This window comes from Camarhynchus parvulus, chromosome 15 (assembly GCF_901933205.1).
Source record: "Camarhynchus parvulus chromosome 15, STF_HiC, whole genome shotgun sequence".
Taxonomy (NCBI): Eukaryota; Metazoa; Chordata; class Aves; order Passeriformes; family Thraupidae; genus Camarhynchus; species Camarhynchus parvulus.
Window position 1 is genome coordinate 6,328,064 of NC_044585.1, and position 13,684 is coordinate 6,341,747.

At 43.1% G+C, this 13,684-nt stretch overlaps 1 protein-coding gene across 1 annotated transcript; it reads right to left on the bottom strand.

Annotated features, from left to right (window-relative positions):
• Positions 1-10,025: 10,025 nt before the first annotated feature.
• On the bottom strand, positions 10,026-13,684 carry CLDN5 (claudin 5). The gene has a single exon (XM_030959189.1). The coding sequence runs from the start codon at positions 13,605-13,607 to the stop codon at positions 12,957-12,959; it is 651 nt and encodes a 216-aa protein (XP_030815049.1). The 5' UTR covers positions 13,608-13,684; the 3' UTR covers positions 10,026-12,956.

Below are 13,684 nucleotides of genomic sequence, written 5' to 3' on the forward strand. Positions count from 1 at the left end.
ATAAACAGCATCATTTCTTGATTTCATGTGTACATCTGTCAATCAATGGTTTTGATTCCCTCATAGAAGGAATATTCTTGAAAACATTCTTCTGAAATTTCCTTTGTGAGTAAGTCTGGCTTGAGGGAAAGAAAGCAGTGAAATGTTTGTTTCTTTAAATGGAAAAATTGAAATCCCTCTTGGCACTTGTGTACCATTGTTGGCTTCAAGGTGGTACTAAAAGTTCCCTTGGAGCAGATTCAAGAGCTGAAAAATATGCTGCCCAGGGTGGAGCTCAAAAATGCCACCTTTATGTACAAGCATTTGGGTTATAAACACAGACTTAGCAGGAAATATTGCAGAACATTCACTAGGGAAAGAAAATTGTGGGAGCTTTTTATTTCAGACTGGATGCCATTCTTTTAAAGCATTTGAGTTTTGATTTTTGTCATTCAGAAGGTGGCAGAATTAGAGAAGAAACACAAAGGTCAAATGTTGAAAATAGGCAAGAAATCCCTAATTTCATGGTACCTAAGCTCATGCCATCCCTGGGTCTGACAGAGCAGAGAATGTGGGTTTCCCAGTCACTGCTGCTGGGTGATAAAGTCATTTTGGCTTCCTCTGCCCCCTCAAGGCACTTGTGGCTGCTGGTTCTTATCCTGGTTTGTGTTACCTTGACTTGCTGTCTGCTCCCATGGTGTGCATCTGGGCAGTGCACTAAAATCTCAATATCCAGAGATAAAGGCTTGTCTGGTGATTTGATATCACAACAAGCACTCAGCAGAGTTGCTGATGCATGATATTCTCAATGAGCTGAAGGCTCACAAGTCATTCTGAAATCAGAATTAAGACCAATTCCATAGGAATTTATGGGCAAGCCTAATCATATCTTATGAACTAAACTAAGGTAAAATGTATATCACAACATAGTTCCTTCCAGTGCTGGATCTCACTTTATTTTATTAAGAGCATAGGGGATTTTTTTAATCCTTTGTCTCCGAGTCTTTGCCACTTGATTAAGAACTCTAGACAACTTCTCTGGGTACTCCTTCATGTTAATGCCTGGGTTGCCTGTGTTAGACAAGCACCATGACATTCTGGGTCCTTTGTTTTCTTTTCAAAACCAGTTTTAATTTAGATTATTCCTTCCTGGCACTTGCAAAAGAGATAATACTCTCTTAGAACAAAAGGGTGCTGTCTTTTATAGCACTTATAGTCACCTCTTATTGCTGCAGCTTGTCTGATTGCAGTCCCTTTGGTGTTGGTGTCTCTTTCCACTGTTTGGCTCAGTGGAATTTACTTTCATTTAATCATTCATTTGCAGCATGTCAGTGGAAAATCGGAGGTACCTGCCATTGAATTGGAAACAATTCACAGAGACAGTCAGCTCTTAGTATGTTTTTATTTGCTGAAAGGAGTCACCAAGGGGCTCTCAAAATAAATATGCCATTAATAATGATCTACTGTCTGATCTGGAAGTCTAACTGGATCAATAGCCTAGAAGGAAGAGGCATGTAAAATGGTGCTTTCTTTAAAAACAGCTGTGGTCAGTGAAGTAATTCAGGACTCAGATAGCAAGAATACAGCATGCCCTGGATCAAGCATGGTCTGAGCTCTGAGATTACCTTCTTGGGCCCTGGCTAAGTTCCTTATCAAAGACCATGCACTGACCAAAATATCCCCAAGCCTATGTACAGGATGACATTCATCTTTTAAGAAATTAGCATTATAAATTTTTTTCCTGAGGCTGCTGTGCTTCAAAAAGTCCTCTCCAAACACTTCTGGGCTTTTCCAGTGGTAACTGTTAAGTTCACAGAAACTCAAAAGAGTCTTTGGCTGCATCACTCGTGAGGGGGCAGACTGTCTTGGGAGCTTTTTTTCACTGGATCTCAAACTTGAAAAGCTGTTGCCCTACCAATGGAAATGAGATCTCAACAGCTGCAGAACTAGTGCTGTAATATAATTCTGCAACCTGATCCTTTAGCTGAGAACTGTGGTGTTTCATGGTACCATTTGGTTTGTGTCACACTGCCCAAATAATTGCCTTCTAAACAGAGCCAAGGCTTGTTCAGTGTTTCATTTACACTGTCCATGCTTGCCTCAATTACACAGTCATTGCTTACTAGGTTAAATTAATATCCAGTTTTCAGAGATATCCAGATTTCTAGAAATCCTATTTTGTCTATAATTGAGAGTTCAGGTCTATCTAGTACCAGACCAGATTACCACCCAACACTGTTTGTGGGATTTTCCTTGGGAAGTTTAAGAGGTTGTCTGTCATCTGAAGCTTTACTTTCTCACTTGCCAAAGTCTTCATGGCTGAAAACATTTTCTACTTTAAAAATATAAAACCTGGTATGCTCTTCATTATTTATAGCTCTTGTCAGTAACATGCATTACACTCCAGGGTTAATGGCTCTGCAAGTGTGTGCTATCAGAACAGCACCATTTCTGCACTGTGTAAAAGTTACATTTTGAAAAATTGAGCACAATCCTTTAAAAACCTGTATGGACATATTGTGAAGCATTCGTGGAATTTCCCAGACACGTCTGTTCTAGGGAGGGAAATACTGTTCCCCTAAAACATTCTAAGGAAAAGCCAAACCACCCTGCAGTTTTTCCTCTCTGTCTGCCTGTTTTCTCCCCTTGTGAGATTTTTCTGCCTCTGTGTAATCTGCCTCTAACATTAAGCAAAACCCATTCTTCCTACCAAAGGACTGAATCTCCCTGCAGTGTTTAGGTTTCTTTATCCTGTTATTGGGCTGCAGTTTGTTCACACCCACAAAAACAGCATACATGGGTGCTGGATTTGGTTACCTGCTTTGCAAATCCAGTGTGTGCTGTTTCATGAACATGAAAAGGGGAAGAGTATTGTTGTTTCAGCTGGTTCCACTTGCTGTGCAGCCATGTAAGTAGATTAGCTGATATCAGTGCTAAGGACAGAGTAGTTAAAACAATAACTTAATGAACATATCCTTTTTATGAGAGCTTTTTCCTTGTAAAAGCTACCGAATTCTGACTCATTTTTCTGACTCATACTGAATTGCTGGCTCCTGTTGTAGAATATCCTCTTAGAAAAGTCCCTGAGCATAGCATGCTGTGTCAAAGGGACAGAGCTTTCCAACTGCTGCATACAAAACTGAGAAGGGGACCTGAAAAGGACTGAAAATGACACGGTGAAGTACAAAAATAGAAAATAAAGAACTAAGAGGAAAAGAGAGACTGAGTAACAATAGAGGGTCAGCAGTAAATCCGGTTTGCCTTTCTAGCTCAGGAAGGTGTCTTGGAATCTGTGTTTCAGGGCACCCACTGGGTGGTCACCAGAGCTCTTTGAGTGTGTGAAATGAAATGGAAAACAATAGCTCAGCAGCAATTGCTTTTTTCCCTCTGATGAGGTGTTCCTTGAATTGCCAGCACGACTCCTGCTTGATTTAGCAGTGAATGCAGGCAGGCATTTCCTGAAGCAACAGCGCTGTTAGAAATGCAAAGGGAGAGGGAAAGGGAATAGGATACAGGAGAGTGTCCCACTAAACTGTCTGTGCAACAAAAGGGAGGATGAAATGTAGCACAGCTGCACAGGGGTCATCTACTCAGCCTGAAAACCCTCATCTCATTCTACAAATAGGTGATAGGAGCCAACAAGATCTGCTTGAAAGAGATCTACCTTTTTGGAATGGTTAGTAGTTAAAGCCAGCTTTGTTGTCTTACTGACTTGTCTTCTTTTTATTTAAACTCATCTAATAAACTCTCAACTATCTCAATTCTCATGGGGAATTTTTGCCAGTAAATGTAGATATTGTGTTCTATCCCATTCTGACAGTCTCTGTGTATGTATATATCTGCTTACTCATCTGTTCTGTTATCTCCAAATAACCAAGAAATTATTCCTTTCGGAAAGGGTATCTTCTCTGAGTCTTTCAAAGATACAAATACAGTGTATGGCTCCAAGAATACTGCACTGACTTGGCAGAAACTATTTAAGAATCACTGCTGGCCCTCCTCCTCCCTGATTACAACCCTTAGGAAAGAAATGTGATGACTCCTCATTTTTTTGTTATTCAGCACATATTTGTGATCTTTTCTTTCATTAAACTTTGTATTTCCTCTTTGCCTCACCTTCTTCCTTCATTAGGATGGATGTTAGAGAGCACCTCATGCAGATGGACAGGGAGACCCAAAAGGACATTACCGTGACAGATTAATTCGTTATTAGCTAAGCAGTATTTAGTCTCATCTCATGCCTTTATATTTAGTCACTTGTGCTGGTTTTTACCCAGCATCCAATCACTCATTTTAGTTCTCTCATTTGTTTTTAGAACAAAAAAATCTTGTACATTGCTGAGATCAGTTTTAAATCCTCCCACTGTCCAGGGCATTCACCACCTTATCTACACACATGTTATGTGTACTATTTTCTAGTCTGTTAAAAAATCCTTTCTTATTGTACTTTCAACTTGGGTACAATCTGAAACGAAGTTAATTAAAGTTCTACATTTACATTTTAAGTTAACTGAGCTCTTTAGTTTCTGCTTCTGCCCTGGATGTGTTCATTTCCATTTCCAGGCTCTCATTTCTGTTAACTCTTTATCAGTGTGCAGTGTCTGTGCTTTCACTGTCACCTCAGACACTCAGTTTGGTGCCTACAGCAGAGTGGGGTCTTACCCCACTTTGCTCATTATAAAGCACTAACATTATGTCTTTCCTTTTTCTTCCTCTGAGTTAGACCCTTCTGTTTGACTCAAACTTCCTTGCAAGGTCACAAAGTGAGGTTTCACAGCAGTTTAAGAGCCCCTGCATCCTGCCTGCCCGTGTTGTGAGCCCAGGACAGACCTAAGACCTTTTGGTTCAGGAAAAGGATGGCAGTTTGCCCTTCCTTCACAATCTGAATTCCTGTGTAGCAACAGGTGTTAAAACTGAAATTCTCAATTTCTTATTGTGACATAAGTCAGATTTCAGTAACTTTATTAAGGGGAAAAACATTGGTCTTAAAATTTAGCTCCCCCTCCCAGCCTGTCTTTGAAATGGGCTCATTTTCAACAAGCCAGCATTGAATGGAGTTTTTACCAGTGGAGTTCATTGCAATCTGCCAGAGGCCATTTCTGCAAGGCTGTGAATACATTTTGCAGAGAGAAAGAAAAAAAAAAATCTCCAAATTTGTGAGAGAGGCAGGAGAAAAGGAGGGTGCACTTCCCACCACCAATGCTCAGGCTTTAGGACCGATGTCAGTAATGGTTTCAGAGTGTGAAATGAGCCCACACAGCAGCCAGGTATGAAGTCAGGACTGCTGTAATGAACTAAATGTGCAGGTTCTAAAGAATGTAATCAGCTCTACAGGAATCTGGGCAGGATGCCATGGATAATAGCTTTCCTTTTAGGAGGGACACTGTAATGATGATATGGATGTCTTAAATAGTTGTGGTCATTAATAACCCCAGGTAGACAAGAAGTCTCTTTTAATATTATCCAAACAAAAGCATTTTACCCCTAGAGTCTCAGTATGATATTGGCTTCTGGGAATATCCACTATCTGTAGTTGCAGAATAACTGCTTTAATGATGTCTTTGTTTAGTTTCTTCCTAAAGGAATTCCCACCCAATGGAACTCTCTCCCCAAACTGCTGCCCAATCCACATTGTTACAGTACACAACAATTATCTTTATGGGGAAACTAGTTCCACATGTCTGAAAAGGGACATTACCACATCACTTTCTGAAAATCTGAAACGCCTCTTCCATGGCACAAGCTGTGGGAGTTAAGATTTTATAAAATTGACAAGCATTTGGGTGCATGGATATTCTCAACTGGTCAGACAAGAAAACCAGGAAAAAACAGGACAGACTAAAAATAATTTAGGGGTTCAAGAACATAATGGAATTCAAGTAGATATTAATTTTTTAAAACTTGCCTTGCATGTCAACATTTTGAAATGTCAACAGTATAACAAAAATAAAATACATGTAAACAGTGAAATGTATTATGTTGCTTGGATCTTGGCAGTCACTTCCAATGAAATAATAGCAGGAAATTATAGAGGAAAAAAATGGTGAAATCATTCTGTAGTCATTGGGTATTCATGTGAGTCTTCTGTGTCGAGATAACACTTGGGTTTATTTGTATTACAGAATGAAAGATTGCTGTTATAATTGGAAACTGTTAAAGGTTTTGTAGCTCAGGCTAAAGGTTATCCAGGCTGCTGCAGCAGATATCCTAATTCTAACAAAAGATATACAGTAAGGACAGAACATTATAACTGAAAGAGTTATCTAAAAATATATAGTGCAAGAATTCTGCCGTGCTAGGCACTTGTTAGAGCTGATACGAATTGGTGATTGTTGGTTTTTGTCCCAATTCTTCAAATATGTGAAGGTATATTGAAATTGAATCCTACCATTTTGAGATTTCACATATGTTCTTGTCAAGCAGTGCCTATTTTTCTTTCCTGAGTGATCATTTGTGCCCAAGCCTAAATTCTCTTAAGGTTTAACCTTCTGTGGAAGTGTTCTGATAACAACAAACACAGTTAATGCTAATGAGTTATGTATGAGTGTAATAGAGGGGAATCAATTCAGCTCAGAATGTGTTTGAGGGTGGGAACAGAGCCCAGAGGTACCCACATATGGTTAAATTAATGGCTAGAGTACCTGGCATGGGATCAGGAGGAATGTCACTCTGAGCTCTGTCAGCTAACCTGCTTCATTGAAACTTTAGGAATATACACAGCTGAAACCCAATGCATCTAACATTGCAAACCCATTCATTTAACATTGCAAACCCATGCATTTAACATTGCAAACTATTTTTGCTACCAGATTAAAATTGTTGTTGTGGGATCTGTGTGCATCTCCTAGCTTTTAGTCCATTTGTTCAACCCATAAAAATCTTCTGCTTATCTTAAAAAACCCCAAAATGTTCCACAGCTGGCACAGCTGGTGCTAAAGACCTAAAATGTGCACATGTGTAACTTACCTGCTCGCAGGACATAGCCAGCAATGAGAGATGCACAGGATGATACAACTGACACAGAGTTCGCAGCTTGCTCACTGGATCAGAGTCATTTTGAGAGGGTCATCTGTTGTTTGCCTGGAAAAATCAGCTATTTTAAACATTTACTTTTGTTCTCTAATGTAAATAAACATGAGCAGGCTTAATCTCATCTGTTTTGTTTGTGTACACCAGAGCACCTCCCTGGGCCACGCAAACCCTGCCTGGCTGGTGCAGCCTGGAGGATCCACTGGAAGGGAACATCCCTGGGTTTGGAGCTGAGGTGTAGTAAGGAATAGATCCACTGCTATTTCTGTACATAAGAGCACTGAGGGATTTCATCATGCCTGACCTAAGGCCATTTTTTCCAAAAGGAATAACTTGTGTGGATGTCATATCAACTGGGCTTCAAGAACACCTTGTACCTGCTCTGAATACCCTGCCAGCTGCTGCCAGGGCTTTAGTCAATGTGAGTAGCTTTTGCCATTCAAGATGCTCTAATGAGGATCAGAGTAAAGGATGCAGATTATTTTATTTTCTGCCTGATTTTCTAGATGGTCAAAGTCCTTCTGTACTGGGTGTTGGAGGTGGTTTGTTGTTTACTCTGCATTATTAATGTAATGATATTTGTGTGTCTTGTTGAAAAGGCTGTGACTTGTGGAGTGAGGTGTTTCCCTTTTTAATTTCCTTTTGCAGCCTGAGACCAAACAGCTGGATAGTAGTCTCAAGGCTCATTCTTCTTTTGCTTTAATCAGTGCTGTATGTACAGTACCCCATGCTGGATGATTCTATTGTTCTCAAATGAAAAAACTAAGGCCAGTAGTTCAGTTAATGCACCAGTTAATTCTTGTCAGGATGGTTCACATCCAGACTCATTCATATATTCATTTTCCTCTACCACTTCTAAAGCAGACACTGTTGCTGATGAGTACTTTCACATTTTAAGTGGTAAAATGTGTGTGATTTGATCCCCCCTAATTCTGAGCTTATTTGGCTACAGCAACCAGCAACCCAAACCACAGGTGGAGTTTCTGAGAGGCAAAGCTCTCCCTCAGGGCAGTAGATGAGTGGCCAGGGAGCAGCATGAGGAGAAGACTGGCAGGAGCCCTGGGAGACATCTTCAGCAAAACACTTGTGTTTCCATGCTGAGTCCTACTGCTCCTTACCTTCTTCTGTCTGATTTTGGGTTGAATCCACATGGTGAGCTTTGGAAGGAGGGGGAAGCTCAGTGTTGTAACAAAATCCCAAAATGGCACAGTCAAGGGACACTGCTGAATTGATTCATGATGTCTCAATCTGTGCTTAAGAAAAAGGTGGAGCAAATCTTGTGTATCCAAGCAACTGTAAAGCCTTCACTGTTGCCATGGGAGGTTTTATCAGTGATTGAAGTTCTCCTTTTCTTCTAATTGAGGGTAGTAGTAGGTAGAAGAAGGAGGTTTCTAGACAGACCCTATTGCTGCAGAGAGTCAGCAAGGAACAATCTGGAGCAGTGACACACACAAACCAAGGTCTGGCCAAAATAAAAATGGTAGAAGTCAGTCATGTCCAAAATATAAATATAACAAACTCATGAGGCTTTGTCAGGATGATTTGTCTTACCACAATCAGGCTCCAAGTAAAACAAATGCAGTATTTGTGCTGAAAAGAGAATTCACCTGCCCTCACCTAATTAATTTAATACAGCAGGGATATTTGTTATGTCTTACCAAGCAGACTTACAAAAGAAAATCCTGAAACATGTGTGCTTAATTAATGATTTTCTTCTTCAGTGCACACACAAAAAGGGATGCATTGTGGGTGCTATCTGATGCTGAATACTGCTTTAATATATTGTTCAATATATGTATGAATATGGCAGTTACATGTGGTATATGGCTCCTGACAGGCAGGACTATCTTTCAGCATTACAGATATATGGATGAGTTGGAGGGGACCTGCTTTTGGAGTTTGAAAGATGGCTAAGGAAAAAGAACAAATTCCTTGCATAATATTTGATCACAAAATAGATTTTAAATGAAAATCTGAAGTTACGCTGCTTTCTCACTTCAAGAGTAAAATGTTTTGTATGTTTCAAAGAGCAGATGCCCAACAAACATCTTTGTACAGGAAAAGGAAATATTTCCTTAAACATCCTGCAGCAAACGTGACTGATTGAGCTTCCTTTTCCCCCTGCCTGGTGCATTTCCCTTCTTTGCACAGACAGGATCTAACCAGATTTGCAGGGTATGAACTGCAGGTTACTTTCAAATTCATAACTATGAAATGGTTCGTTTAGCAGGACAAAGGCCAAGCTGACAGACACCCTCTTTCCAGCTCAGCATGTGCATAGCAATGGGAGGGTGGCAAGGAGCTTTTGTTAATCTCAACCGAGCTGGCAAGTATGCTGCAAAATGAAGGCTTTGAAGATGTTTTTTTCTTCATTTTTAAAGCAACAGTTTGTTAGAACAAAGCTTGAAAATCTTGAAAGAAAAAAAATTCTACGAAATATTGAATGGTCTCCCTGGCAGTCATATAACTTAAGCAAATTTCTCCACTAGCAATTAGTCTGTATAGATTACTTAACCAGTTTTTATTGGTTTGGGGTTGTGGTTTTGGTTTTTTTTAGGTTCTGTTCTGCTGCATCTGTGAAAATGTTTTTCCCCAGCTTGAATGCACTTTTGAAAAAAAGAGAAATGGTTGGCAGAAACAATTAGGGTATCAGGTCAGGTTGGGGCTGATCCAAGCAGCAGGATTTTTTTCCTTTTAGTTTAAATGTGTAGAAATTGAAAGCTTTAAAAGCTTCATGCTTAGAGCTATTCCCAAAATAGCTGGGACTCACACTCCACTTCCCAATGTGCTCACATCACAAGACCAGCTGCTGCTACTTGCTCTCTTTTGTCTGAGGCTTCAGTGGAGAGCTGAGGCGCTGCTCTGCAAGGCAGCAGCCCTTCTTCCACAGAGGTGACCCAGCTCTCCTCCCCAAACCAGCCCAGGTGATTTCCCTCTGGGCACCAATATCACACCCCACCTTCCTGAGCCCAAAAAATCCAGTGGCATTCACAAAACACAGTGAGTCTTTTCAGGGATTGGTTTACATGTTTTTATTTTTATGCGAAATCATAAATACAAAATAAAAATAGTAAACAAGTGCTATAGATTCATCTTTTCATTGGGATGAGGTTCAGGCCTGATCCTGAGCACTTCCAAGGTTTTAAATTCAGGACTAGATCTTTGTTCTTAGAAAACAAATCATAGAAACCAACTTAGACTTTTACCCTGAAGCCAGTGACATCAGTAACAGCATTCTCTCAGGTTATCTTTTAAAGCACAGCAACAACTAAAGATACTGAAGGATGAGATTAAATATAAAAATATTTTTTAAAACGGGCTCCACTTCCTGCAAGTATTATTGGGTGCTGCCCCACTGATCTCAGGCACAAGTTACAGTTTTGGTAGGATGATGCTGTGTTTAGTAGCACATGCACAGTTAGCACTGGCTTCTTCCAAGAGATCTTTCTGTGTAAGTTTTTCAGATTTTGGTTTTAAGAGGATCCAGCCCTGCCTCGATACAAGAAATTTGGCCTGTTAAAATTCCCTTCTAAGGCACTGGTTTCCCCTCCCTCTCCCAAAGACACCAGTTTTGCTTTGAAATGCTAGTGATGGATTGTCCAGGAACATTTCATCTTTTGGTCAGACCCCAAATTCTGCAGCACTTCTGAAGGCTCTACTGCTCAGAGACATGCAGACATTTTTGTCAGTGGGGTTTAGTTCTTTAACTTGAGACAAAAGAGAGCAAGCTCCAGGATTTGGACTAATATCTGTGGACTCATTTGCTAGACACCAGAGAGCTGAGTGACAAATACAGTTGGATGTTACAATTTAAAACAAAGTAGTCATGAAATAAAGGCACCAAACCATATAACAAGCCAACTTTGGTAGATTTCTTGCAAAATATATACCTTTAAATACATTTACAGTTTACAAGGTTACACTGTTTTCAAAAAGTTGCAATGATGAAATATAGAATGTTTCACTCTTGTACCAAAACTACATATCACATCATAAAAACAATATTACAGCTTTTATTTAAATGGAGGCAGTATTAGAGCTGCACCTCTTTATAGAGCAGAAGTAGTTGTAGACACATTGCTCTGCTTTTGTATTCTCTGATGAGCTCAGACCCTGCTATTTATGTGTTTAAAAAACAAAAGGAGTTATCTTCAAAAAGGTGCTCAATATTCAACATCAAAATTTGCAGGGGCAAGGCTTTAGTCTCTCATTCCAGTGTATGAATTGCTGATACCTCCAGGATTTTAAGTTTGCTAAGCAAGGCAAGAACAGGGTCAATGTAAATCTGTCAGACCCACAGTTATGGTTTGTCAATAAGTTTGGTGTTACCAGAAAGCTGTAAGAGTTAGTGCTCAGGTCAGGTGTGCACTGTATTGCTACATGATTGTGAGGACCTATGAGGTTGTAGGGTTGATCTCTGAGGAGTATAAACAGCACATTTCCTCCCTAACTCTTGGCAGAAATCTCCTTATGGCAATGCAGATGCTGCCACAGTCAGTAGCATAATCCTGTGTGGATTTACAAATAATTAGATTGGAGGAGTATCACACCATCCCCTTAAGCCCCTCCCTTAACAAAGTTTGTCTCTGCAGTCTAAAATGAAAAAGTGTAAGCTAATATTTCAGACTGTGATGAAATTCAGGAGGTGTTGACCTCAGGAAAATTAGTTATGTTGCCCAAACCATCTTCCTTCCAGTCTGCAGTGTGACTAGGGCAGAGGAGCTGAGAGCTGTGAGAGTCATGACTTCACAACTGATCACCTGGTGTAAAGTCTCAGTCAAGATATTTTTGGTAAAATTCTTCTAGCAATTTTTTGCTTGATTTGGTAAATGAAGGAAAGCACGTGTTAAAACCATGGTGGGGAGCCAACCAAGCTCACGTCCAACTGAACACACATTTCAAAACTGGCAGCAAGCAGAGCTTGGCAAGAAGGCCACAAAGACATCATTCCCCCCAACCATCAGTATCTGGGATGATTTTTAGGTTTCCAATCTCCTGTAGTGCAGATGAGAGGAGCAGAGGCCCTGCTGGAGCCAGGACATACAGTGATCTCCTAGATTTCTTAATCGAGTCCTTGAATAATTCTGGCAATGAGTTCATATTCAAGTAAAAACAGAGCATAAGCTGAAGAAGAGATGAAGAACCTCAAGAGACAACCTACAATCTGATTTGTACTCCACTAAAGGACAGCAACTACCTGAAATCTCTTTTGAGGTTTCAAATACACACAGACCAATACGCTTCACTGAGGGACTGAAACAACTGAAGAAAGTCAAACAACTTTCTCCAAAGAGTTGCTGCCTGTGAGATTAAGGGCCGAGGTTAGTGTCATGCTTTGGACAGGATCCCTATTTTAATTGCCCGAATAGATCAAACCCCCCTTATCAGTCCGAGTGGGAACTGCCAGATGCAGCCTTTGGGGAGAGATGATGAAGATGCGAAGCTGCTCCTCGGCTCTGGTGCGCACCCGACGCCCGGTCCCGGCAGCCAGGCGGTGCCCCGAGGCACCGGCAGCCACAGCGGGCGGCAGGGTACTCACAAGTGTCACGGGAACGCCGGGGAACGGCCGGGGCCTGCGGCGGGAGCTGGAGGGCAGGCGGCGGCGGTGAAGCCCGGACGGGGCGTCCCGGTAAATGCCGCCGTGGCTCGCCGGGGCTCCTCGGTTCCCGATGCTGGTTCGCGGAGGCTTTGCTCGGCCGGCAGCGCGGTCGGTCAGTACCGAGAGCCGGCGGCGCCAAGCGCGGCGCTGCCCGCAGCGGAGCGGCCGGACCCGCCGGGAAGCCGGGGTGGAGGGCAGCGGGGCGCTGCCCTGCCTAGGGCCGCCGCTTCACGGGGGTCCCCGCTAAGAAAAGCCTCCAGGCAGGGGAGCGCTGGAGCTCCCCGCAGACGCTCCCGGGCCGCAGCCGTCTGTCCGTGCCCCGCGGGGCCGCGGAGCGGGCCAGCCCCGCTCAGACGTAATTCTTCTTGTCGTACTCGCCGTTGGACGTGGGCCGCCGCGGCGCCGAGTACTTGACGGGGAAGGAGGTCTCGTCGCGCTGGGAGCAGGAGCAGCAGCAGATGAGGCAGCCCCCGAAGAGCAGCAGGGCCGTGGCCGCCCAGCCGATGTAGAGCGCGGCCCCCATCTCCCGCTTCTTGGACGACGGCACGCTGGGGTCGTAGAAGTCGCTGATGACGATGTTGGCGAACCAGCAGAGTGGGATGAGGACCAGGACCCCGCAGAGGATGTAGATGGCCCCGCCGGCGATCACGATGCGGGACTTCATCTTGCTGGGCCGTATGCAGTTGGTGCACTGCGCGCCCACCACGGTCACCAGCAGCGCCACCAGCCCCAGCAGCGCCACGATGACGGTGAGCGCCCGGCCCGCCTGCACCTCGGGCGGCAGCGCCAGGATGGAGTCGTACACCTTGCACTGCATCTGCCCCGTGCTCTGCACCGCGCAGCTCATCCACAGCCCTTCCCAGATGGTCTGCGCCACCACGATGTTCCCGCCGATGTAGGCCGACACCTGCCACATGGGCAACCCGCAGGCCACGATCACCCCCACCCAGCCCAGGATGCCCAGTCCCAGCCCCAAAATTTCCACCGCCGCCGAAGTCATGCTGCTGCCACCGCTGTCCCGCAGGCTCCGCAGGAAGGAAAGCGCGGTGGGTCTGCTCCGCTGCCCCGGGCGGCTGC